Source organism: Sapajus apella, unplaced genomic scaffold (genome assembly GCF_009761245.1).
Source record: "Sapajus apella isolate SASKATOON/1434 unplaced genomic scaffold, GSC_monkey_1.0 scaffold168, whole genome shotgun sequence".
NCBI classification, from domain to species: Eukaryota; Metazoa; Chordata; class Mammalia; order Primates; family Cebidae; genus Sapajus; species Sapajus apella.
Window position 1 is genome coordinate 1,082,145 of NW_022437108.1, and position 26,310 is coordinate 1,108,454.

At 34.7% G+C, this 26,310-nt stretch overlaps 1 protein-coding gene across 3 annotated transcripts in view; it reads left to right on the forward strand.

Moving 5' to 3' along the window:
- Window positions 1–26,310, forward strand: part of SCAPER (S-phase cyclin A associated protein in the ER) — a 537,506-nt gene that overhangs the window by 110,578 nt on the left and 400,618 nt on the right. For 2 of the 3 annotated variants that reach the window (XM_032267297.1, XM_032267298.1), the window contains 6 exons: window positions 14,948–15,210; window positions 18,068–18,280; window positions 22,710–22,880; window positions 23,809–23,884; window positions 24,001–24,118; window positions 24,379–24,490. In XM_032267297.1, the coding sequence (XP_032123188.1) occupies window positions 14,948–15,210; window positions 18,068–18,280; window positions 22,710–22,880; window positions 23,809–23,884; window positions 24,001–24,118; window positions 24,379–24,490 (953 nt within the window). Of the gene's footprint in view, window positions 1–14,947; window positions 15,211–18,067; window positions 18,299–22,709; window positions 22,881–23,808; window positions 23,885–24,000; window positions 24,119–24,378; window positions 24,491–26,310 lie in introns of all 3 variants that reach the window. The other variant, XM_032267296.1, reaches the window with a different exon arrangement.

Genomic DNA, 26,310 nt, shown 5'->3' on the forward strand with positions numbered 1-26,310 from the left:
TTTACCATAGTTACAACATAAAATTATCTTGAAAGCTGAGCAAAACTACTTTTCAGCACTGTAGACAGCTTATGGAGATCATTCCAGTTTTAGGTTTGCCGTGTGTAAACTTGGCAAAAGAGTATGATGTCTTTTGTCAACTCATTATAAGCTCCTTTAGAATTCTTTTTTTTTTTTTTTTTTTTGAGATGGAGTCTCCCTCTGTTGTGCCCAAGCCGGAGGGCAGTGGCGTGATCTTGGCTCACTGGAACCTCCCATCTCCTGGGTTCAAACCATTCTCCTGCCCCAGCCTCCTGAGTAGCTGGGACTATAGGCGCCTACCGCCACCACACCTGGCTAATTTTTTGTATTATTAGTAGAGACAGGGTTTCACTATGTTGGTCAGGCTGGTCTCAAACTCCTGACCTCAGGTAATCTGCCTGCCTCAGCCTCCAGAAGTGCTGGGATTATAGGCGTGAGCCACTGTGCTCGTCCCACTAGAATTCTTTTGACTTCATTTAGGAACAAAAAAGGCTAGTTTAGTCTAGGCAGAAGTCACTTTTAAGTAGCATGTTACTACTTCAGCTGTTTAATACTCGATGTTATTTTGTACTGCAAAATAATATTCTGTGTTTATCTTTGCTCACACATCCATTTTCTATACCATCAGAATAACTAAGGAATACACATAATTTTAGAAGAGGGATTATATTGGGGGCCCACCTGGAACAATTTTATCCCATAAGAATTATATAGATGTTTTATATAAACTTCTTTTTTATATAGAAGTCACGAGTGGATTTTTATATATCTATAGGGCTGGGATTTTAGAATGATAATACGTAATAATGAATTTTGTGTCATGAATTCAAGAGAACTTCAGACACTGCTTCTTGTTTTCTTCAGTGGAAGATGCATCCATTAGGGCTTTTTGGTTCAGAAAGAAATGTTTTATTGCACATAACAAAAGACATTGCTATCTGTGCGTTACGAATGTGTTTTATATTTTTTGACTTTTCTCAGTCAGTTGTATTGGCTTCAGTATATCACCCCTCTTTTCTTCGTATTGACTGAGTAGTAGATAATTGATTATAGGCAAGGGTTCTTTTAGGAAAAGGTAGGAAAATGTAAAATCAGAAAACTTAGTTTCTGTCTCCTGAAAGATTCTAAGAGAAATGTGTTGTAAAACCAAAATTGCAAAAAACTTAAAGGAATCATGATGTTAGTACGTATCTTAGTTTTGTTTAAAGCAGTCCACTTCAGATTATTCATGAGTAACTCACCTAGTTGAGATTAAATAATAGAATTTGATTATATCTATGCTTAAGGAAACTTTTACTAATGTATTAGGAAATTTTGTTTTGGACCAATTTTATCTTCAGTTTTGGGGTTTCAATGTAGTGTTATACACAGCGAGCTACAGCATTCTGTGGGAAAAAAAACCTGTTTTTCCTCTGCTCTCATGCCACAATAATCAACACAAATGACTTTTGTGACCTCTGATCACCACGAAGTATGTGGGGATTTCTCCCCACCAACAACCAATCAATCAGTTCTGCAGCAGACACCAGCTGGTTGTCCTCTAATTCAATTTAATTCTGACACTGTGGAGCTGTAGATAGTGTCAGATACCACAGGTTGAGGGCTCAACTCCCAAGACTGCCCCCCACTTCTGATGCTAGTAACAAGCCCCGGGTTATTTTACCTGAGCTCTGACCAACTAGCTATAAATTAGGATTCCTTGCCTTTAATTAGTTTGCTAGAGTAGCTCACAGAAGTCAGGGAAACACATTTACAAGTTTATGGTAAAGGATATTGCTAAGGATACAGATGAAGAGATGCAGAGGGCCAGCTAATGGAAAGGGATGAAGAGCTTCCATGCCTTCTCCAGGCACACCACCTGCTAGGAACCTTCAAGTGTTTAGCTATCCAGACGTTCTCCGACCCTGTTTTTTTTTTCTTCTTCCTATTTTTAAAAAAATTTTTAAATTATTTTTTATTGCATTTTAGGTTTTGGGGTACATGTGAAGAACATACAAGATTGTTGCATAGGTACACAAATGGCAGTGTGATTTGCTGCCTTCCCCCCCATCACCTATATCTGGCATTTCTCCCCATGCTATCTCTCCCCAACTCCTCACCTCCCGCTGTCCCTCCCCTATTTACCCTCGACAGACCCCAGTGTGTGATGCTCCCCTCCCTGTGTCCATGTGTTCTCATTGTTCAACACCCACCTGTGAGTGAGAACATGAGGCGTTTGATTTTCTGTTCTTGTGTCAGTTTGCTGAGAATGATGGTTTCCAGGTTCATCCATGTCCCTACAAAGGACACAAACTCATTGTTTTTTATGGCTGCATAATATTCCATGGTGTATATGTGCCACATTTTCCCTGTCCAGTCTATCATCGACGGGCATTTGGGTTGGTTCCAGGTCTTTGCTATTGTAAACAGAGCTGCAATGAAGATTCCTGTGCATGTGTCCTTATAGTAGAACGATTTGTAATCCTTTGGATATATACCCAGTAATGGGATTGCTGGGTCAAATGGAATTTCTATGTGTAGGTCCTTGAGGAATCGCCACACTGTCTTCCACAATGGTTGAACTAATTTACCCTCCCACCAACAGTGTAAAAGTGTTCCTATTTCTCCACATCCTCTCCAGCATCTGTTGTCTCCAGATTTTTTAATGATCGTCATTCTAACTGGCATGAGATGGTATCTCAATGTAGCTTTGATTTGCATTTCTCTAATGACCAGTGATGATGAGCATTTTTTCATGTGTTTGTTGGCCTCACGTATGTCTTCTTTTGAAAAGTGTCTGTTCATATCCTTTGCCCACTTTTGAATGGGCCTGTTTTTTTTTTTCTTGTAAATCTATTTTAGTTCTTTGTAGATTCTGGATATCAGCCCTTTGTCAGATGGGTAGATTGCAAAATTTTTTTTCCCATTCTGTTGGTTGCCGATTCACTCTAATGACTGTTTCTTTTGCTGTGCAGAAGCTGTGGAGTTTGATTAGGTCCCATTTGTCTATTTTGGCTTTTGTTGCCAATGCTTTTGGTGTTTTGGTCATGAAGTCCCTGTTTTTAAAAAAGGTTTCTATAGAAACTTCATTAGGCATGGTTGATTAAACCACTAGTGAGCAACCTTACCTTCAACTCCTTTCCTCTCTCCCCTCCCTGAAGGCCGGGGAGGTTTGGGGCTGGAAGTTCCAATGTTTTAATACTGCCTTGCTTTTCCCAGTGACCAGCTCCCATCCTGAAGCTACCTAGGGGCTGCCAGCTACTAGTGAACTCATTAGCATACAAAAAGACACATCACTCTGGGGATTCCAAAGAGTTTAGGAGTTGCATGCCAGGAGACTGAGATGAAGACCAAATATATATTTTGCAGTATCACAGGTGTATACTTCATGTAATATATAATAACAGTAGCTATAAGAACTGAAGTTTGTAATTTTGTGCTATGAAAAATATAGTTAAAGATGACAGTGACCACATGCATTTAATGTTTTCTTTCCCAAACCCACCTAAAATGTTATAAAATGATTTAGAAATTGAACTTAAAGAAAAAAAGACAGGAGAAGAGATGATATGAACAAATGTTTGGAAGTTAGGAAGGAGAAACATTAGTGGCAACTGACGAACATACTGAGTGAGCTAGCTGAATCCTGTGCTAGAAAGAGGAGGCACAACTGAAAAGCAGTCCAATTTGTTCCATGAAATGCTCATAAACTTCAGAAATTGCTGGGAGCAGGTGTCTCTAGAAGTGAGGATAAAGATAGAGGTAGCACTTTCAGAAGCATTTAGTCTTCCAATCCTCTCCTCCTCCCTCTTCTTCAACTCTGAATGGTAGCATGGTCCTACCTGCCTCACCCAGATTATTGGAGATTTATTACGTAGAGCAGGTTAAAAAAGATGGTGTATGATCTGAGGGATACCAGACACATTGGAAAGGTGGGAGTAGTGTATTGAAAACATGGGATTAAGTGAAAGACTCTATAAAGGTATTATTGAGGCCTTTCACACTCGCTTATTCCTCCAGCTCTCTTCTCCCATTGAACTTCCAAGCTTCCAGATTAAGAAAATTCACACTCGGCCGGGCGCGGTGGCTCAAGCCTGTAATCCCAGCACTTTGGGAGGCCGAGGCGGGTGGATCACGAGGTCAAGAGATCGAGACCATCCTGGTCAACATGGTGAAACCCCGTCTCTACCAAAAATACAAAAAATTAGCTGGGCATGGTGGTGCGTGCCTGTAATCCCAGCTACTCAGGAGGCTGAGGCAGGAGAATTGCCTGAACCCAGGAGGCGGAGGTTGCGGTGAGCCGAGATCGCGCCATTGCACTCCAGCCTGGGTAACATGAGTGAAACTCCGTCTCAAAAAAAAAAAAAAAGAAAATTCACACTCAAGGAACACTTTCAGATCTGATATAGATCATGAGATACTGGTCTACAAGGCTGATATTATAATTGGGTGAGTCATTGGCAGTCTTGGGAGACTTTGGCAATGTAAAGTTAGATTGTGGACGCTGGTAGATTGTTCACAAAGATGGGTGCCGTCAGTTTCTCCCATCCCAGTGCTTACATGCCACTCCCACTGTCAAGTGGTGGAGACTGTTCACCCTCCCCTTGAATCTCTGATTGGCCCTGTGACTTCATATGATCAATTGAATATGAGAACTGATGTTTTATAACTTCCCAACTGAGGCCTTAGAAGCCTTGCAGCTTTCATTTTCTCCTTGTTGGAAGCCAGATGACAGTTAAAGAAGCCCGGGAGAGATCACTGAGTAAAGAGAGACTATGTGAAGAGGAAGAGGCTGTAAGAAGAACTTAGTTGTCTTAGTTAAAGCCAGTACCGAGGCTTCCATCACGTGATGAAATCATGTTGAATACTTTGGTTTCAGCTCAACTTTCATAGCTGACACCATATGGAGAAGAAATGAGCCACTCCACTGAGCATTGCTCAGATTTCTGACTCAAACCATTATGTGAAAATAAAATGGTAACTGTTTTAAGTAGGTAAGTTTTGGGCTTGCTACATAGAAATAGATAATGGGAATATTCAGTATTTGTATAACATATGTTAGAGATTGAGAGGTAAAGGAGAAATCATGAAAGAGATAATTTGAGGAAATTTCCTATAACAGAAGGATATATGTTTCTAGCCAAATAGGCCCATTAAGTGCCCAGAACAATGGATGAAAATAGATCGACAGCAAAGCATGTTGGGAAATTCCTGAGTACTACAGAAGATGAGGGATTTTAAATGATTAGAAAGTAATCAGTTTATATACAAATGACAAAGAATAAGAATGGCATGTGCTTTTGCATAAATACCTCTAGGAGCCACAAGAAAATTGTGCAGTCTTCAAAATTCTGAAGGAAAATACTTTCTAGTCTAAGATTCTATGTCCAGCAAACTGATCCATTATAAGTGAGAGTAAAGATATTTTCAAACATTCAAGATCCCAAAAGTTTTTTTTTTTTTTTAAACTTCCCATGGACCCAATCACTACTGGAGGGAACCAGCACAGAAGAAAGGCACAGTTAATAACTCTTTGATTGTTATCTCAGGGGGGTGGTAGCTGTGATTAGGTATAGAGAGCAAGAAGTCTAGATTTCTGATGATCACAGTGCTCTGAAAGACTCAGGAAGATGAATGCATTTCTTAATACCTGTATTTGCATATATTGAGATTTGAAATTTAGGGCAGTTGGGGGTTGATTCTGAGTACAGTAGAAAATATTGAGACTAAATCATGGAGAAAAAAGAGATAGGCAAATGGGGAGAATGTAAGAGCCACACCTGTAAATGAAGACCATGAAAGGGTGAAATGAATGGCTCAAAAGCAACATTAGAAAACATTGTCTCTGAGAATTTCCTCAAACTGTCAGAAGACATAAAGTCTCAGATTCAAGAAGTACTCTAAACCCCAAGCAGGAAGAATATGAAACAAAGCTCATCTAGGTAAAATATAATGAAAATGCTGAATGTGAAAGAAAGAACATCAGAGCATGGAAAAAAGACACTATTTCCAAAGGAGCAAGAGTAAACTGATAGCTGACTTAGCAGTAGAAACTACAGAAGTTAGATGACTATGGAATGACAACTTTAAGGCCCTGAAAGAAAATAAATGACAAGCTGGACTTAAGTATTTAGCACAAATATCCTTAAAAATTAAGGTGAATTTAAGACAATTCCAGCCTAGTGAAAGATGAGAAAATTTGCAATCAGAAGACCTGCACTAAAAGAAACACTATGGAGAGGTTTTTGGGTAGAAGGAAAATGATTTTAGATGAAAACCCAGAAATGCATGAAGGAATGAACACCTGGAGAAAACATGTGGGTGACATTAAATGTTTACTGACAGTGTGAAACATAAGATTTTGTGGGACTTGAAATATATGCAGAATAAAAATTTATGAAAGTAATACAAAAGATAGAGGAATAAATGGAGTTTATATCTTCTAGGGTCCAACCATTTTCTGGGAGTTTACAAAAGTATTTGTATTTGATGATAATAAATCAAGGAGGTATATTGTAAACTCTAGGAAACCACTAAGAAGAGCAAAATACTGTATAATAGTATACAGAGGGAATGGTAGGTTAATAAAACTATTTGATTAATCCAAAAGAGAAAACAAACATAAAACAGATGAGACAAATAAAAAACAAGTTATGTGATGATGGAAGTAAATACAGATATGTCCATCTCTTCATTACATGTAAATTGTCTAGGTATTTAATCATGAAAGCAAAGATTATAAGACTGCATTAAAAGCAAAGCTCAACTGTATTTAGCTTGCAACAGATGCACCTTCAGTATGAAGACAGAAGAGTCAGAAGGATGGGAAAAGATATTTTCTGCATATCCTGTTCAAAGCTGGAGCTCTAATATCAGACAAAATAGACAAAGCAGGCAAAAAAGCATTCTAAATGGAGATGTTCTTAATGACTAAAGAGGCAGCTCAATAGGAAGAGTTTGTAAAGGGTCAGTTCAAGAGAAAGATACAATAATTCTAAATTTATACATACCTAAAACAACTTCAAAACATAAAGCAAAAATGGACAGAACTGAAAGGAAAAATTCATAAATCTACACTCATTCTGGGAAACTTTAACATAACCATCTCAACAACTTGGCAGTATAAGCATACAAAATTCAGTAAAGATACAGAATATGTGAATAACGTGATTAGTGAACTTGACATAATTGACATGTCTAACAAATAATGGGTATTCTTTTCCTTTTTTTTTTTCTTTTGACACTTCGATCTGGATACTCTTTACTGATGTGAATTCTGGTCCATTAATCCTCTGTTTTGTATGTCTAATATGCTATTAAGCCTGTATGTTAAATTCATAATTTATATTCTTTATAAATTCTAGAATTTTAATTTGTTCATTAAAAAATAGCTTCCTGTAGCTACTGGTGTTCATCTTTCTATATGTTCTTGAACATATTTATCACAGCTATCTTAAAACATCTGTTCCTTAAAACATCCGAATTACCTGTGGGTGTACATTAAAATCTTTTTTGGAGTTTTACAATTATTTGACCCTTTTTTTTTTTTTTTAAAGCATCACTCACAATCTTAACACTGTGTATTAAAGATCATAGAGCCTCCAGCTAAAATGATTGTTTTTTTGTCTGGCAAGATGATAGAGAACAAGCAGATTGCCCAAGTCCCCTCCCAAAGGAGGGAGTGAGCTGCCTGTTCACTATCATCTTGCCAGACAAAAAAACCAATCATTTGTTTTCTGTCTGCCTTTGAGAGAGGACGTGGGTGACCTTTGATTTGGTTTGAGATTTTATTAAGTTTGATTTGTTTTAATTTGTCCTTATTCCTTTTTGGGTCTCAGTGAAAAGCTAGGGTGTTTGCCAAGTCCACTGCATTCCTGAATTTGAACATTTTTTTCTCAGCACTATACAGTTGCTACAATATCAGCTTAGCTCATTAGCTTCCCAGTTGCTGCTTTCTGTTAGGTTTCTTGGAGTCTGCAAAGTTTAGCAGTTGTCAGACTTCTTAAGGAGAGATTAAATGAAGATTTTTTTTGACTCATTTCCCTACAGTACCTTCCCACCCCCTCTAAGATTTTTGCCCCTTAGGTTCCAGTTGCTTTAGATTCTCTTAAACTCGAATATCTATTTCAGCTTGCTGGGGATGCTGACTTCTGCCAGGACTCACTTCCTTGCACTCTGAATTCCAAGTGGTTTTGGAGAAAATGCTATGGTGAATGTCTGTCTGATCTTGTTGTCTTCTGTCTTCCTGGGAATTGTAGTTCCTTTAAACTTGCCACGTTGGCTGCTTTTCAATGCCATGAAATTTTGTCCAGTTTTTATAGTTGTTTTTGGCAGAAAGAGGGCCAGTTTTAACACAGGCTGTTTTGCCATAGCTATAAGTGCAAATACATAATCAAGCACATAAGGAACGTTTATCAAAATTGAAACATGCGGGGTGATTAGACATGTCTTAATAAATTGCAGGTGATTTAAGTGATTATTTGTTACTGATCACAGTGGGATTAAATTAGAAATCAATTACAAAGATTTAGCTATATAATCCTCAAATTTTTGGAATTTTGGAATGTGCTTTTAAATAACTCATTGAGCCAGAGAAGATATCACAGTGAAAATGAGAAAAAGTGAATTGAATGAAAATGAGCATTTAAAAACTAGCCTGAATTGTACACATTAGAAAAAAAGAAAAGCTAAAATTCACTCTTTGTTTATCTGATGAAGTTAGGAAAGCAAATTAAATCCAAGGAATATAGAACAAAATAAACTGTATAGGTGAGAATAGAGAAAATAAAAGAAGAAAAAAAGTGGCTCTTTAAAATAGACTAATAGAATTAACAGACCTCTAGTTATATAGTACTGCACTTGATCTTAGCCAAAAGACCAAGAAGTGATTGTCACACAATATTGATCAAAAAGAAGAAGACGAAAGGAGTAATACCAGGAATGAAATAGAGGATGTTGCTAGAGATCCCACAAATATTAAAAAGATAAGAGGATTTTTATGAGCAGTATTAAACACTAAATCTAGAAATACGGAAGAATTGACATTCCTTGAAAAACACAAGTTAAAATTTGCATTGTAAGAAATATAAAAACTTGAAGAGACTTAGAAGTATTTTTAGACAGTGTGAGTTTGCCACTAAAAAATTTTTCATGAAGAACATTCCAGGTCAAGGTGGTTTCACGTGTTACTTCTTCCAAAATTTTAAATAGCATGAATCTTATGAAAACTCTTCCTGCGGTTCAAAAAGGGGATCATGTTTTAATGTTGCCAATGTAACCTTAATAAAAAAATCTAACCAGGAGTTAAAATAAAACATCTCTTGAACATTGATGTAAATATTTTAAACAAAATATTAGTGAATTAAATACAGTGAGAAAAATAGTATTTCACAGTAAGATTGAGATTATTCCAGGTGCACATGAGTTACTGGTTGTGTTGACTTGAATTTAGTACAGCTTTCTTAATAACATTTGTAAAATTTAAAAAATTCTACAAGTATAAAAACTACGAAATGAAATGTAATTTTTAGTTTTGTGTACTCTCTCCTAACCTAAGTATTTAGAAGTTCTCTGACAGTTTAATTGCATGATTCGCTGTTCTTAAACTTTCTTTATTATGGGAATAATTTTTTAATATAGCTTGCACTGAAGGTTTATTAAAAATATAATTTGTCTATAACTAATTTCTCAGTTTTAAAGAGACCTAAGTTATAGTTCCTAGATTGATATATTTCTCTCTTGACTGCTTTAAATATTGTTTCAATTAATAAAATTATATGATAGTGTTTGTGTTGGCAATTTTATTGGTTAAAGGATTAGGTCCAAGTTTTAAGCAGTATGTCTTTCTGTAAGGGAGCTTTCAAAGAAGGGTGTTTTTCTTTCCTTTAAAAAGTAAAATGAGTAAGCATAGTGCTTCTAAGGCTGAGCCAGTTATCTGGAAACTAAGATCTTTTGTTAAACTTTCTTAATTTTATAATGTATTTTTTTCCTCTTGGTATGTGTGGTTTTTATATGATTCATCTTAGATTTTTATTTTAATTTACATTATATGTATTTAAAGGATAAAGCATAAGTGCATAATATGTGCTGAATTTTAATAATGAACAGATGAAAGTTGAACATGGACTAGATATACGATTTAAGGGATTATTTTTTTTTTAGTATCATAATATTGTTATATTTTTAAAGAAAATGCCTATTCATATTCTTATAAAGATACATACTAAATATTTACCAGAGAAATGTATTTGCTTTAAATTATTTCAGAAAAGATAATGGGGAAGAGGAATGGATTGAAAAAAGAATGGCAGAAACTGGGCTGGGTGGCTGTAGTTCAGTAGTCCCTGATACTCAGAAGATTTAGGCTGAAGGATTGCTTGAGCCTATGGGTATGAGCCTGGGCAACATAGCAAGACCAGTCTCAAGAAAAAAAGCGACAAAATGTTGGTAATTGTTGAAGCTGGATTATTGGAACATGGAGTTCATTATATTATTTTCTCTGTATTGTATATTTGAGAACTTTCATAATAAAGAACTTCAAAAATCCACAAAACAGATGTAAACATACTTTTTCTTAGAGACTTCAAAGTCCAGATCTATGAAGTACAATATTAGTTTCTGTCTAATATTTATTTTAAGATAAATATAACATATAACAATATGAACATACAGTCTTATATTTAAAAAAATAAGATAATGAATTAATATACCAGTTACAGGAATGAGCATTTTGGGTTTTGTTCTCTCCTGGAAATAATTTTTTTTACCTTTAGTGAATCGTGTGATGGTATGACACACTGTTCTATGATATACAGATTTATGTTGTTTTTGTGGTAATGTAGATTTTCAATTTTGTAAAAATAAACCTCAGAAATTGGCTTACTTTTTTCTGTTCAGTTTTATACCAGCTTTATTGAGATATAATTCACATACCATACAGTTTACCCATTTAAAGTATATAGTTCATTGGTCTTTAGTATATTCACACATAATGTACAACTGTCACCCCAGTAAATTGTATAACATTTTCTTCACCCATAAAGAAATTCCATACACTCTTACCTGTCACTGTCATAACCCCACATCCTCCACAGCCCTGTGGTGTTTTGGTGTTATCACAGAATTTTGTTTTAGCTATTTTGATACATGTATTGTGGTTTTAATTTGCATTACTTTAATGACTAATGATGTTGAATATGGTGGGCTTATTTTCCCTTTGTATATCTTCTTCAGTGAAATGTTTGTTCATGTCGTTTGCCCATTTTCTACTTGAACTGTGTGTAATAATGCAGTTCAGTTTTTAGATTTCTCTGTGTATTCTAGACACTAGTTGTGTTGAATATTTTCTACCAGTCTGTCTTTCTCTTCACGGGGTGTTTTGCCCATCAAAAGCTTCAATTTTGATGAAGTATGATTAATTAGTTTTTTTAATAGATCATACTATTGTTATCAAGTCTAAGAACTCATTGCCTACCCATAGGTTCTGAAGGTTTTTCTCTTATGTTGCCTGAAAGTTTTATAGTTTAAAATTTTGTTTTAAACTATAAAATCTGTGATCCATTTTGAGTTAATTTTTGTATAAAATGTGCATTTTAAGTCAAGGTTTATTTTTTGCCTGTGGATATTCATTTACTCCACCAGTTTGTTGAAAATTCTTGGCCAGGCATGGTGGCTCACCTGTAATCCCAGCAGTTTGGGAGGCCAATGTGGGAGGATTGCTTGAGCCTAGAGGTTTGCATCCAGCCTGGGCAACATAGTGAAACCTTGCCTCTACTAAAAATAAAAAATTAACTGGGTATGGTGGTACCTGCTTGTGGTCCCAGCTGCTCTGGAAGATCACCACATTCCTGCCTGGGGGATGGAGTGAGACCTTGTCATAAATAAATAAATAAATGGAAAATTATTTTCTTTCTCTGTTGAACTGCATTTGCAATTTCAAAAAGAAAATTAGCTGGCCATATTAATGTGGGTATATTTCTGGGTCTGTCTTCTGTTTCATTGACTATATGTTTGTTTTTCTATCAATTCTATACTGTCTTAACTCTGTGGTAAGCCTTAATATTGGGTAAAGTGATTGCTTTCTCTTTTTCAAAATTGTTTTTAGCTATTTTAGGTCCTTTGTAATTCCATATACATTTTAGAATAAATGTACATCAAAAATGTTGCTGGGAGTTTTAGAGAACAGGTACAACTATAGATCAATTTAGGGAGAACTGGTATCTTTACTGTGCTGAATCTTGCAGCCTATGAACATGATTTGTCCCTCCATTTCTTTAGGCCTTCTTCTGTTTCTTTCATTAGCATTTTGTAATTTTCAAGATAGACATTCTGTACTTTTTTGTTGGACTTATAATCACAAAAAGAAAATGAAATCATTATAAGTTTTTAATTTTAGTTTCTACACATTTATTATTAGTATATAGAAATGAAATGGACATTTAGAGTGTTAGTTTTGTATCCTGCAACTTTACTGAACCCGTATAATTCTTACGTATATTCTCTGGGATTTTCTATTATGTCATCTGAAAATAGGGACAATTTTATTTCTTTCTTTCCTGTCTGTATGTCTTTTTTTCCTGTGTGTTTGTGTGTGTGTGTGTGTGTGTGTGTGTGTTTTGTGGCACTGTCTAGAATGTTGAGTTCTATATTGAACAAGCTATTGAATAAGCTTGGTGATAGGTGACATCTTTCTCTTGTTTTAGATCGGGGGGAAAGCAGTTTTGCATCACTAAGTATTATGTTAGCTGTAGGTACTTTTGTGGATGTTCTTTATCAAGTTGAGGAAGTTACCCTCTATTAAGATTTAATACAAATTTTTATTATGAGTGGATGTTGGATTTTGTGAATTGCTTGTCCTGTATCAGTTGATACGATCACATGATTTTTCTTGTTTAGCTTATTGACAATGGTGAATTACACTGACTGGTTTTTGAATGGTGAACTGGGATGGCATACCTGGAATAAATTTCACTTGGTCATAGCTTATAATTCTGTATATATATTGGTATATTTGATATACTAATATTTTGTTGAAATTTTTTGCATCTAAGTTCATGTGATTTTTCTTTGTTTTTAGTCTGTGATTTTTCTTTGTCTGTTTCACTAAACTTAGAAATTTTTCAGCCATTATTTTTTCAATACTTTTTTAGTATTGAAAAGTATTTCCTTTTCCTATACTCTTTTTCTTGGACTCTGGTGACACAATTATTGTCTCATAGGTCCTGAGATTGTTCTTGGTCTTGTGACACCTTTGCAGCAAAAGTAGCAAACCAACTTGCATCTCTTCCTTTCCTCCTTCTGGTTTTGTAAGCTCACCCCTCTTCTTGGCCACATTGACACTAAGGAGGGGAGAGGTGGAAGCAGAACTGACTCATATCACCTTGTTGCTGTAGGTTGGGATGGGATCCTAGCTCCCTGCTGGGCCCTGCTGATATAAGGAAAGGGGGAATCCCAGTGCCAAACAAATGTGCCCCCCACTACTTTTTCTGCCTCGTTGATGCTGGTTGTAGCAGAAGCTCAGTTTTCTATAGGGCCCTGCTGATAATGGGTGAGGGTAGGAGCTAGTTCTGTTTCACACTGTTGTTGATACCAAATGTGAGAGGAGGCTCTGCTCACCATTGGGCCCTGCTGATGCTACTTGGATAGGGGAATCGGAGTGCCATCAATTTCTGTTAGGTGGGAGATGGAAGTTAAGCTCCCAGTTTACTCCTGCTTAAACTGTGGAGAACACTGGTTACACTGGTGTTTAGCTGCAGTAGAGTAGATATTGCTAAAGCAATTTTCTGTTTTTTCTAGCCTACCCTTTTTTTTTCTGTGCTTTGTCTTGACAGAACAGGCATTTCTTGATGCCTATTCTGTCTGTCTATGCCTATTGGTGTTTTGGAGACTTCTGCAGCATCCTGTCTGAAATACATAGGAGGCAGTAAGGAAACCCAGGGAACTCACTTCTGTGCTGCTTTTCAAGTCCTCCAAATCCAAGGCATCTACTGTTGTCTGTCTCTCAGAGTCTTCCTATGTTTGATGTGTTTTATCTAGGGTTTTTAATTGCAAGATGGAGGGCCTGAAATGATGGAATGGTTACTTCATTTTGGCCAGAACTGGAATTCTTTATATTAGTTTTGGAAAACTGTAATTAGCTAATAAGAGTTTTAAATTGGGGCTATAAGCACCACTTTACATGTAAATACCTCCACATTGTCGTATTTGTATTTTAGAGAAAGATTCTTATTTATTTTAGGCTACTTTGGTGTGTGGCTTTGAACATAGGCCCTTAGTTTCCAGCATATGTGATGAAATATTGGACTAGATCCTCTGGGGTGTTATCAATTAATATCTTATAATTTTATGATCCTAAAAATAGTTTAAGTCAAGGTATGCTGTTGGTGCTAGGATAGAGGAAAAGAACTTGGACTTTGGAGGTAGATGTGTGGATTCTGAAAGATGAAGAGACAGCTTTTATATTGCCATTAGGATAGACACCAGAACCAATGTACCTAGACTAGCATTTTGGCATTACCTTTACTCTGTGTATGATCTGGGATAAATTACTTAATTTCTCTTTGTCTCGGTTTCCTCACTGATTAAATGAGTATGATAATACTGATCTTATAGGATTGTTGTGAAGATTAAGAGATACTATAAATAAAGCACTTAAAACAGTGCTCACACATAGTATACACTATTTAAATATTTGTCACTACTCACTGACTATATAATCTAAAATAAGCTTTAATCTGAATTTCAGTTTTGTCATTTGTAAAGTAGGAATAATTATACATACATTATTTAAATACGTATATACAAATATACAATTTGTACAATAGTTACTGCCATGTTTGTATATTAGTTGTATTTGTTGGGAATTAAATTGGAAAATGTTTTTATTCTATGGGTTTCCAAATACTTTTATCATCTAAATAAATTTTAATTTTTTACTTTAATTTCATAGAACGGAAAGATGCTGAAGGATGGGAGACTGTTCAGCGAGGAAGGCCTGTTCGTTCTCGATCAACAGCTGTGATGCCTAAAGTTTCATTGGCAACAGAAGCTGCAAGATCAAAGGATGACAGTGATAAAGAAAATGTATGTCTTTTACCTAATGAAAGCATACGGAAAGGTGAATTTGTTGGAGATGGATCTTCTGATACTATAGAATCTCATCCCAAAGACTCATTACACTCTTGTGACCATCCTCTTGCTGAAAAAACCCAGGTAGTACATTTCAAAATCCTTTTACTGTCTTTTTAAAAGGGATTTGTGTATGTGTGTACTGGAATGTCTTAGTCTAGTGCTTCGTTTTTTAACTTACTGTGAAAAATTTCAGGTCTACAGAAAAGTGGTAAGAATAGAACAGTGAACTCCTCCCACGCTGTTCACATACATTCGCAAGTTAACATTTTGCCACAGTGCGTCTTTTCTCTTATTACATGTTACACATACATTAAATGCTTAATATTTGAGAGTAATGTGCAAACATCATAAGCATTCACCTTTAAATGCTAGAGCATGAATCTCCAAAGAGCAAAGAAATTTATTTATATAACCACATTACAATTATAAAATTCAAAGAATTTGATATATATATGTATTATTTAATTTATAGTCTATATTTAAAGTTTTTTAGTTTTCCCAATGATTTTTTAAATAGAATTTCCTCCAGGATCCAATGTGGAATTACACAGTTCATTTAGTATGTTTCTTTAATATCTTTCACTGGATACAGTTCCTGAGCCTGTCTTTGTCTTTTATTACATTAATAGTTTTGAAGAATACATTATAAGGGTTTTTTTTTTTTGTACATTGTCCTTGGTTCATTGTTTGTCTAGAATTCAATTTAGCTTATGCATATTTGATAGGAATAAAGTGATTGTCCTTAGTGTCACATCTAGAGGCATGTGATATCAATTTGGCTAGGTTTGTTATTAACTTAAGGCGGTGTCTTTGTGCCTCGTTTGCAGTGTTAAAATTTGAACTTGTTCTATGTACTGAAAATTGAGTATAATTTGCTAAGATTTAATATAATTCCTTAAAGTTAATATTCCAAATATTTCTTCTGTTAGTTGAGTTGATGTTTATTTTACTTATTTGATAAACTAGTTTATACTTTTAGGTATTTGTTTATGTAAAGGTTTATGTTCAGTTGGTCTAATTTTGTGTGAAATGACTAATGAAATACAGGAACTTTTTTTTGATATCATACTATAGGAACTAAATAGATTAGTTGTATAATGGTTGTAATATCTTTGGTGTAGAATAGTATCTGCTTTTTAAAACTCTCTCTCTTTTTACGTGTAGGATCTTTTTTTCAACTGGAAATGCTTCTTAAATTCCTTGTCTTCCTTTACTGATGAGAATGGCTTTTAACATTGTTTCTGATCTATAAACTCTTTAATGTGTATTTGTTTTATGCCTGTGTGAGATTGCATATTCCTTCTGGGCAGTATTTTATGTTGCTTTTTAATTTCCCACAATATGGAAGAGTCCTAAACGCATAGGAAGTAATTGGTGTATATTTGTTGGATGTAACTTTAAGAAAATCTTTAGTGTATGTAAGCTACATTAGAGATACTTAGTGAATAAACTACTTTTTATATTACTTAACAAACAGCATTTTTGCTGTTTCAGCTAAAAATATAACAGTATAAACATTATGCAGTTATGTGTAGTGAATAAATCTATATGCTATTGAGATTTCAGGAATAATATGTACATAGAACTTTTGAACAATTAAACTATTGCTGAAATTTTTCAGTATAAAAGTTCACTGCTGATGGCAGCCAAGCTGATACTTGTTTTCTCCACTGTCATTCGAAAGATGGAATTAACATATTAAGGTCTTTATAGTTTAGCTTTGATTTTGTTATATAAATGTTACTGAGTTTTTTAATAAGTGGGATTGAGTATTGTACACATAAGTAATGCTAATGTAAATATTGCGAAGAAGATTATAAACCATAGTGACTGTCATAGAAATAATGTTGATAACAATATAAACAATGTTATATAATTTAAATAATGCTTATGCTAAAATCAACACTTTGGGACACTTTAAGTTTTGACCAATAGTAGAATTTTTAAAGTAGTTTATGAGACTTAGCCAAGTTTGATATTTGTATAAATAATTAATCAAACTGGCGGGAGGTGGTTTATGGCCACTGCAATGTTTATCTAATGTTTATTTAAGAAGTGATGTGAGTTTTAAATTCACAATTTTAGATTTTAGTTCTTTAACTTGGAGTATCATTGGAAAACACAGCACCATTCTTTCTGCACTCTGTTAGAAAGTAAAAATAAAGGCTTGACTCTATTGAAAAGTTTTTTAAAAATGGATATGTATTTAGCCTAAGCCAGTGTTCATTTTTTAATATTGTATTTATATTTCTCTTGGTTTGGTATTAAATATTCCTAAAAGGGAATAGGGAAGATATCTAAATCTAAAGTGTATGACTCTCGTAATGAGACACTGCATGCTTTTAGTCTTTACCCTTAGATCATACTTTTCTCTTTCAGATCTGAGAATTGGTATCATGCACCATATGAATTTTTATCAAAGATACTTTGAGATCACGTTAGTATTATCTGAAGAGAACAAGTTTTACTTTTTTGTGTAAAATACCCTCCAAATATATTTTGGGTAAAAATTGGTTCTAGGATTTTTTCAAAAGTGCTGAATGTCCTCATTTGGTATTAGACTGTTTTTGCAAAAGACCATGTGAATACTTTTGGTTGTATAACACAATGAATGCCTCATACTTGTGACTAGATTTCATTCGTGAGGGATGCAAAATATTCATCACAAATTGGCCTACAAGAAAATTACCGTATAAATTGCTTAATTTCTTAGAATATTTTGGACAGTGCCCAGTACATAGTAGGCATGCAAGTAAAATTTGTGCTTAATGATCCCTGTCCTTTTGTTACACTTAAAACATACAAAAAGGATAAGTAAATTTTGTCATCCAGTCAAGTACCTCTTTACAGTTAATAGATTAAGCAAAATATCTCTTCTAGAGTGGAATAGTTGGTATTTTTTTATTATCTCTGATTCATTCTATAAATGTTTTGTTAGTTCACAGTGACTACATTGGATGATGTGAAGAATTCTGGCAGTATTCAAGACAATTATACACCAACTTCTGAAATATCTACTGTCCACATTGATACAGAGTGTGTTTCAGTTACGCAGCAAGCTAGTACACCTCCTTTGCAAGTAAATGAAGAAAAATTTCCAGGAGAGAAAGCAAGAATAGAAAATGAAATGGACCCTTCAGATATTTCAAATGTGAGTGCTGCTAACTTGGTAAGAACAACTTATCAGAATTCTGAGTAAATATATTTAAGAGGCATAAAGCCCAATAATAATAACTTTTCAAAGCATTTTTATATATGTTGTTTTTTTTTAACATTTTATTCTTATGGTAATCTTTTCATATAGTTGAGATTCTTGTTTTTTAGAGGAAGAAAGTGAGACTGTGAGAGTTAAGTGACTTGTTCAAAATCATTGTATGTGATTTGATCAAATGACCTTTAGCCAAGAATTAAGAATCTAAATCAGTAACAATAAAGTCTTCCCTGCTACACGTAGCATTCTGATAGATGGGAAATGGTGTCTGCTAGCCTTAGTTTTAAAAACTTTCTTAACAGAGTGCTTTAGACAGCTACTTTCATTTGCTTGGAGTTGGTCTTTAAGATGAGATTTATTTACCATCCCTATTCCAGAATCTCTAAAAGTGCATTGATTTGTGATTATTTATAAGTTTATGATTTTAGATGACAACTTATTTCTACCCATCTCTTCCTATTGCTCATTTTAGTATCAAGATACTTGACTGGAGGATAATCCAGAATAAATCATGCTAACTTTGTTTAAAAACTAACTTTCCAAATCGGCACATATAAAAAGCTGTGAAAAATTACTTAATTAGTTTCTTCTAAAATTTAATGCCTTATGCTGAAAGATCTTAACAGCAGATGGTATTAGGTAAAATTATACATTTTATAGAGATAAGAATAGAAATGAAACTTGATATGGGTTAAGCGTAAAAAGGAAAATAAAGATTATAGTGATATAAAAAACAAATGTTTAAATTATTTTAATAAAGTAGAACAATTGTTACCTTATGTCTTTTGGTAATGAATATTTTTAAATTTTGAACATATTATGGTCAAATAAGTAGTAAGCTTATTGTATGTGGTGAAATTTGGTAATTTTTTTTTGTTGTTTTGGTAGCTGGATATCAAATTGTATATTTTGCAGTCTGATTCTGTGAGAATCAAATTTTAAAAGAGGAAAAGTATCCCATACTTAAATAAGCATGAAATAATTAAAAATTCTTACCTCCATAGGTGATGGGGGGATGGAGGCAGTAAACCACCATGGCATGTGTATACCTATGTAATAATCCTATAAGATCTGCACACGTACCCCAGAACTTAAAGTATAATAAAAAATTCTTACCTCATTATTTTTATTTTTATCACATATATAAACTTGCAGAGTCATAAAACTTTTTGGTTATTTTGAGGAATTTGCATACTTGAAAGAAAGTAAGTTCTGCTTTAAATGTGAATATTCGTGTATTCTTAGAGGTCTTAAGAATACTTTTTGGTTTGTTTTGACAGAAACATTTCTATGGGTTGCTCTAGATAAGCACCTTTTTGTTTAGTTTCTAAGTGGAGAATTACAGAGAATTCCTGTAGTGATGAGACAACTGTTTTTTCTATTCTTTCTCAGTATGGTATTGTCACATAGCTGTTTAAAGTTATCTGCCATTTGCTTATTTAATAGAAACTTTTGCAAAAAACAATCACAGTGAGATCTTTCTACCTAAGGTCAACTTTTGCCACCATTATAAATGTGTACTGTTATAAAACCCAGCTTGCATTGGATTTACTAACATTTTCAATATTTATTGAAATTTTAGAAAATTTCTAACTAATGATATATGCAGATATTTTATTTGTATTTCACCATGTGAAAATAGTTAAAGTTGTAAATGATTAATTGAATCACTATTTTACTTGTAAACTCTTCTACAAGGTTAGAATATTTTCAGGTCTTCAGATATTAACTAACAGAAATGTTACAGCCTGGGGAAAGATAAAATTGAGACAGGAAACAGAGAAGGCTCATGTGAGAGCTCACTGTCTGCAAACTTACATGTATTCAACTCTGATATTTAGATTTTAATTGTTGTTCCTTACAGAGTTTTATGGCACATTAACAGTAGTTAATTGCTATAGTGCTTTTGGGTTTATAGAGAAGAGCTTATAATGCACAGAAATAGTCTCTCCTCTAAACTTCTCCATCCCATTCTGTTACCTAGGCACAATCTGTGTGTTTTAGGGCAGGGAGCATGGTAGAGGGGGAAAGGAAGCTTTAAAAGATACCAACGCCTAGGCTTTAGGCCAGAGCACATATATAAACTGAGGCTGAAGCATTTATATTTTTAAAACTTTTATGGAGGTTATAATTGATTTTTAGCAAACTTTACGCATTTAAAGTGTGTAAATGGATAAATCTTGACATGTATTTACATCTATGAAACCATCACTGTAATCAAGATAATAAACATAATGATTACCACCAAAGGTTTTCCCCCTCTCCTTTTTAATTCTTGTATTCTGCCCTTCCCTTTACCTCCTTCCTAGGCAAACACTGTTCTGCTTTATTTTAGTATGTATTAGTGTGCATTTTCAGAATTTTATATAAATTGAATTGTGTAGGCTTTGCTTGGCTTCTTTCAACATGTTTATTTTGAGATTTATCCGTGTAGCTATGTGTATTAATATTTCATTCTGTTCATTAACATTACTAGTATTCTGTTATGTGCATGTAACACAGTGTTTGTTCATTCACTTGCCCAGAGACATTTGAGTTATGTCTTTTTTTTAAATGAATAAAGATGCCATGAATGTTTTTGTATACATCTTTGGGTGAACACGTTTTTATTTCTTTTGAGAAAATACCTAGATCAATTTTATTGATAGTATTGTTCAGGTCTTCTATACCTTTACTAGTTTTTTGTTTACTTTTTCTGTCAGCCGAGAGAGGGGTACTGAAATCACTGAATGTAACTGTGAATCTATTCTTTTTTTTAACAACTTTATTGAGATAATAATTTATATATAATACAACCCACCTGTTTCAAGTTTACTGTTGTTTTTTAGTATATTCACAGAGTTGTACAACCATCACCATAATCAGCTTTGGAATTCTTTCATCACTCTAAAAAGGAAACCCAGTGCCCATTAGCAGTTACTCCCTTTCACTCCATGCACACCCGCCATAGTTAACCACTACAATGCTTTTTGCCTATTTTAGGCATTTCATAGAAATTGAATACAATATGTGATTATTTGTGAGTGGCTTCTTTTACTTAGCATGTTTTAGAGGTTCATTCATGTCTTAGTCTGTCTCAGTACTTTCTTCCTTTTTGTAATCAAATAATATAGTCCACTGAGTATACCACATTTTATTCATCAGTTGATGGACATTTAGGTTGTTTCTACTGTGCTAGTATGAATAGCACTGCTTTAAGTATTTACATAGAAGTTTTTGTGTGGGCACATTTTTATTTCTCCTGGATATATATCTAGGAGCGTAATTGTTGGGTTATATGAACTCTATGTTTAACTATGTTTAAGCAACTGCCAGACAGTTTTCCAATCATTTTACATTCTCATTAGGTTTATTTATTTTTGCATTTCTATAAGATTTTGCCTTATATATTTTGAAGTTCGGTTAGGTCTGTAAACATTTAGGATTGTTTTGACCTCTTGATGAGTTGACTCTTCTATTATTATAAAATGGTCTTCTTTATTCCTGGTGATATTTTTTGCTCTGAAATCTGTGTCTGATGTTAATACTTCAGCTTTCTTTTAGTTATTGTAGATCTTTTACTGTAATCCATTTTTTTTCTTATAGGAAGCATGTAATTTAATCTGATTTTTTATCCAGTTTGATAATTTTTGCCTATTACATGTTATATTTACATGTAATGTAAATATTGATATAATTTGTTTAAATCTACCGTTTTACTATTTGTTTTCTCTTCTAATTGTGTTCTTCCTTCCCTTTTTAATTTTTTCATAATTTCATTTTGTCTCATTTGATGGCTTATTAACCACACATATTTGTTTTGTTATTTCAGTGTTGGATTTAGGATTTATAGTATATATCTTTAGCATCTCATGAGGATTTATTAATTAATGATTCTCCTGCATATTATTACTTATAATGCATTTTTAAAAGTTAGGTTTATGTATGTTCAGAGATCATCATTACCAATATGGCATATATTCTTTCCATGTTCCCATTATAGTATACTATTCTGGTTTTACATTTAATGAGTATATTCAATCTGTAATTGTTTTGATTTTTGGTACTCAAATGAAATTCACACTTTGTCATTAATAATACCTGTTATTTATATAACTTCACAGTTTCTCATACATAACTGTCTGGTAAATAAGGTAAGTCATTGATTATTGTTCCATTTGGTGGAATACCAAGTAGGTTCTTGGTTTTTCAGAAGTTTCTAAGGCACACAGCTAGTAAGTGGATGAGCCTATATAGAACTCCAGGTTTTCTGATTCTAGATCAATGCTATTCTATGTATATTGTTGAGTTCATGATTAGAACATAAAAAATGATCACTTTCTAGTCAAGTGATGATTTTTCTTTTGTTTATGTGTTTTTAACTTTATAGTCCATGGCAGAAGTCCTTGCTAAAAAAGAAGAGCTAGCAGATCGTCTAGAAAAGGCCAATGAAGAAGCCATTGCTAGTGCTATTGCTGAAGAAGAACAGTTAACTAGAGAAATTGAAGCTGAAGAAAACAATGATATTAACATTGAAACGGACAATGACAGTGATTTTTCTGTGAGCTTTAAGACTTTTTAACGTTAACTATTCAAAATTTATATTTAGAAACAAAATTATCCAGAAAGACTTGGAGTCCATCTAGTCCTATTTAAAATTATTTAAAAATCATCTTCAATAATAATAACTATTATTTGTAGGGTGATTTAGACTTATATGATAAACAGCAGCAAATCTTTTGTTAGCACTTTACTGTTAACTAAGCATTTTCAGGTATGATACAGTTGACAAGTTAGAAGTTGTTATTCTTATTTTACCAGTCTAGAAATTGAGTCTGGGCTGGTCGTGGTGCCACTTGCCTGTAATCTCAGCACTTTGGGAGGCCAAGACGGTAGGATTTCTTGAGGACAGGAGTTTGAGACCAGCCTGGGCAACATTGTGAAACCCCCATCTCTATTAAAAAAAAAATTAAAAATTGAATCTGACTTAAAGTAAGAACTCATCATTACTCAGATTATAATTTGTAGAGAGTGAAGAGGAATCTAAGGTATTTTACTTTTGTATTCTATTAACAAAAAAGCAAATGATACACTGCCTTCTGTTACTAAGTGCTTAGGATATATATGTTAATGATGGGAATTTGTTAAAGAATAAAAACAACTAAGTGTTGCACATATTCATTTATTAAACTTTAATTTTTCAGTATGTGCTTTGTATATGTAGTATTTACATAATAATAGGATAAGGCCAGTATATTTCTTAAATTTATTTCATTTGTCTCTGCTGTTAATGGTTGCTAGGCTCTTAAAATTTATAGGCTGTTGGTAGTTACTATGATTGTCCTGGTAGTTATCTTTTTTCTGGTTTTCAGCTATTGGTTAAATGAAATATATTAACAATAGGTAGGACATTTTCATGTATAGTTCATTTTCTAAAGTTATAATTATGTTTAAAGATTTTTTTTTCAACTTCTCTTATTATATTTTAGGCCAGCATGGGCAGTGGGAGTGTATCTTTCTGTGGTATGTCCATGGACTGGAATGATGTCCTTGCAGATTATGAAGGTATTGTGTATATGTATATTGGATGTGTAGTACAGGGTTTAAAAGTTTGTTCTCAAATGTTCTTTCGACCTATGTGGTTAAACAATAATAGTTATTTTTTTTTCCTTTCCGAACAGCTCGTGAGTCTTGGCGCCAAAATACATCCTGGGGGGACATTGTAGAAGAAGAACCTGCTAGACCTCCAGGACATGGAATTCACATGCATGAAAAACTTTCTTCACCCTCTCGTAAAAGGTCCGGCATTTGAAACTTAATTTGAAATGGGCCACAGGAAGGAAACCAGCCACTCTTGGCTGTTAAATAAAATTGCTACATGGCATTTTTGGGCATATTACTTTAGGACAGTTTCAGATCCTTTGGAAAGTAACAAAGCTTTCCTGAAATGTTGGGGCAAATTAGTTTTGCATACTTGAAGAACTAAGAAGTCTAAAGAACACTCTTTCTGGCCTTATGTAAACATTTCATGTCTCTTGTCTGTTTGTTTGTATTGATAGAACAATTGCAGAATCTAAGAAGAAACATGAAGAAAAACAAATGAAAGCACAGCAGCTAAGGGAAAAATTACGTGAAGAGAAAACATTAAAGCTTCAGAAATTGTTAGAAAGGGTGAGTTTTAATTTTTTTAGGAAATAATGATAGTCTGAAGTTGGTGGGCTTAATTTCAACCGCACTTCTGGTCTGAGAGAAGCTAAAACAACCATAAAAATAATTAGATTTGCTAGGAAATAAAGACATTTTAATCTGTTGATCCAAGAAGGTTAGCTATAAAAAATTGTCATTTTGAAATTATCTAGTAAATTGATATTTTGCAGGGTTAGCATGGATTATTGAACCTGAACTTGTCTTTTGCCATTTTCATCAGCGGGTTTCCTTGGGGAGATTTGTCTGAAGTGTAGAAAGCCCTGATAGGACAAGTTTGGAGCCTAACACTATCAGTTTGTAGTGTGTTTTCCCATGGTCAGCTCTGGTCCTTGCTCTTGGCTCTGATTTTTACTTCTGTTTATGTATCTGCAGCCAACCCCTTCAGCAATAGGAATGCAAGCTACCGCCCTTTCCCACAGTTGTTGTCAATACATGTCCATATGCAGCTGGCCAAATAGCCATGCATACACATGGCCACAGCTGGCCATGGTCCCCATTGCCACATGTATGCCTGCAACCAAACTCCACCTGGCCTCTGCCATCACCTGCCTTGGTTCCCACCCAGCCAGGGGTGCTCACTTCTTAACACAGAGGTGCTGCCTGCAGCCACTGCCTACACCCTGTAGCTGCCATACCAGTGCATACATACAGACCAAGAGTTCTACTTCCCCACACTTTGGCACTCTGTGTGCCAGTAGGCTTAGTACAACTGTATGCTCCTACATTTCCCCCAAGTCAGTGCTCCCATCTGAGCAATTGACTGTCCTTTCTGAAGCCAGTTCAAAGAATGGACAAGGTGACTGCTTCTTTAAGTGCATAGACAGCAATGCAAGGATACAAGGAACATGAAAAATCAGGGAAACTTGACACCACCAAGGGAACACAATAAATATCCAGCAAGCAACTCAAACAAATGAAGATCCAGGAATAACTGTTCATGGTCAGTGAACTGTAAGAGAACACAGATAAGTAATGTACAGAATCAGGAAAACAACACAAAAACAAAAAGGGGATTATCAAGAAGCTTATAAATGAAGCCCCCACCTTCCTGGGACAGAGCTCATGGGAAAAGGGTTGTGGGCACAGCTTCAGCAGACTTAAATGTTCCTGCCTGGCAGCTCTGAAGGGAGCAACAGATCTCCTAGCACAGGACTCGAGATCTGATAAGGGACAGACTGCCTCCTCAAGTGACTCCCTGGTCCCCGTGTATCCTGACTGGAAGACACCTCCCAGCAGGGGCCGACAGACCCCTCATACAGGAGAGCTCTGGCTGGCATCTGGTGGGTACTCTTCTGGGACAAAGCTACCAGAGGAAGGAAGAGGCAGCAGTCTTTGCTGTTCTGCAGCCGTGCCCCCCCTGCCCCCCAGTGCTTCCCAGGCAAGCAGTGTCCGGAGTGGACCTCCAGCAAACTCCAGCAGACTTGCAGCAGAGGGGCCTGACTGTTAGAAGGAAAACTAACAAACAGAAAGATATAGTTTCAACATCAACAGAGAGGACATCTGCTCAGAGACCCCATCCAAAGGTCATCAACTTCAAAGACCCAAGGTAGATAAATCCACGAAGATGGGAAGAAACCAGCACAAAAAGGCTGAAAACTCCAAAAACCAGAATGCCTCTTCTCCTCCAAGGGATCACAATAAAAAAAGAAAAAGAAAAAGAAAATCAGTAAGAAAATAGCCGACTTACAACACTGTACACTAAATGTGCCTAAGAAATATATATAAGATTTTCTACCCCCAAATCAGCAGAATGCTCATTCTTCTCAAGTGCACATGAAACATTC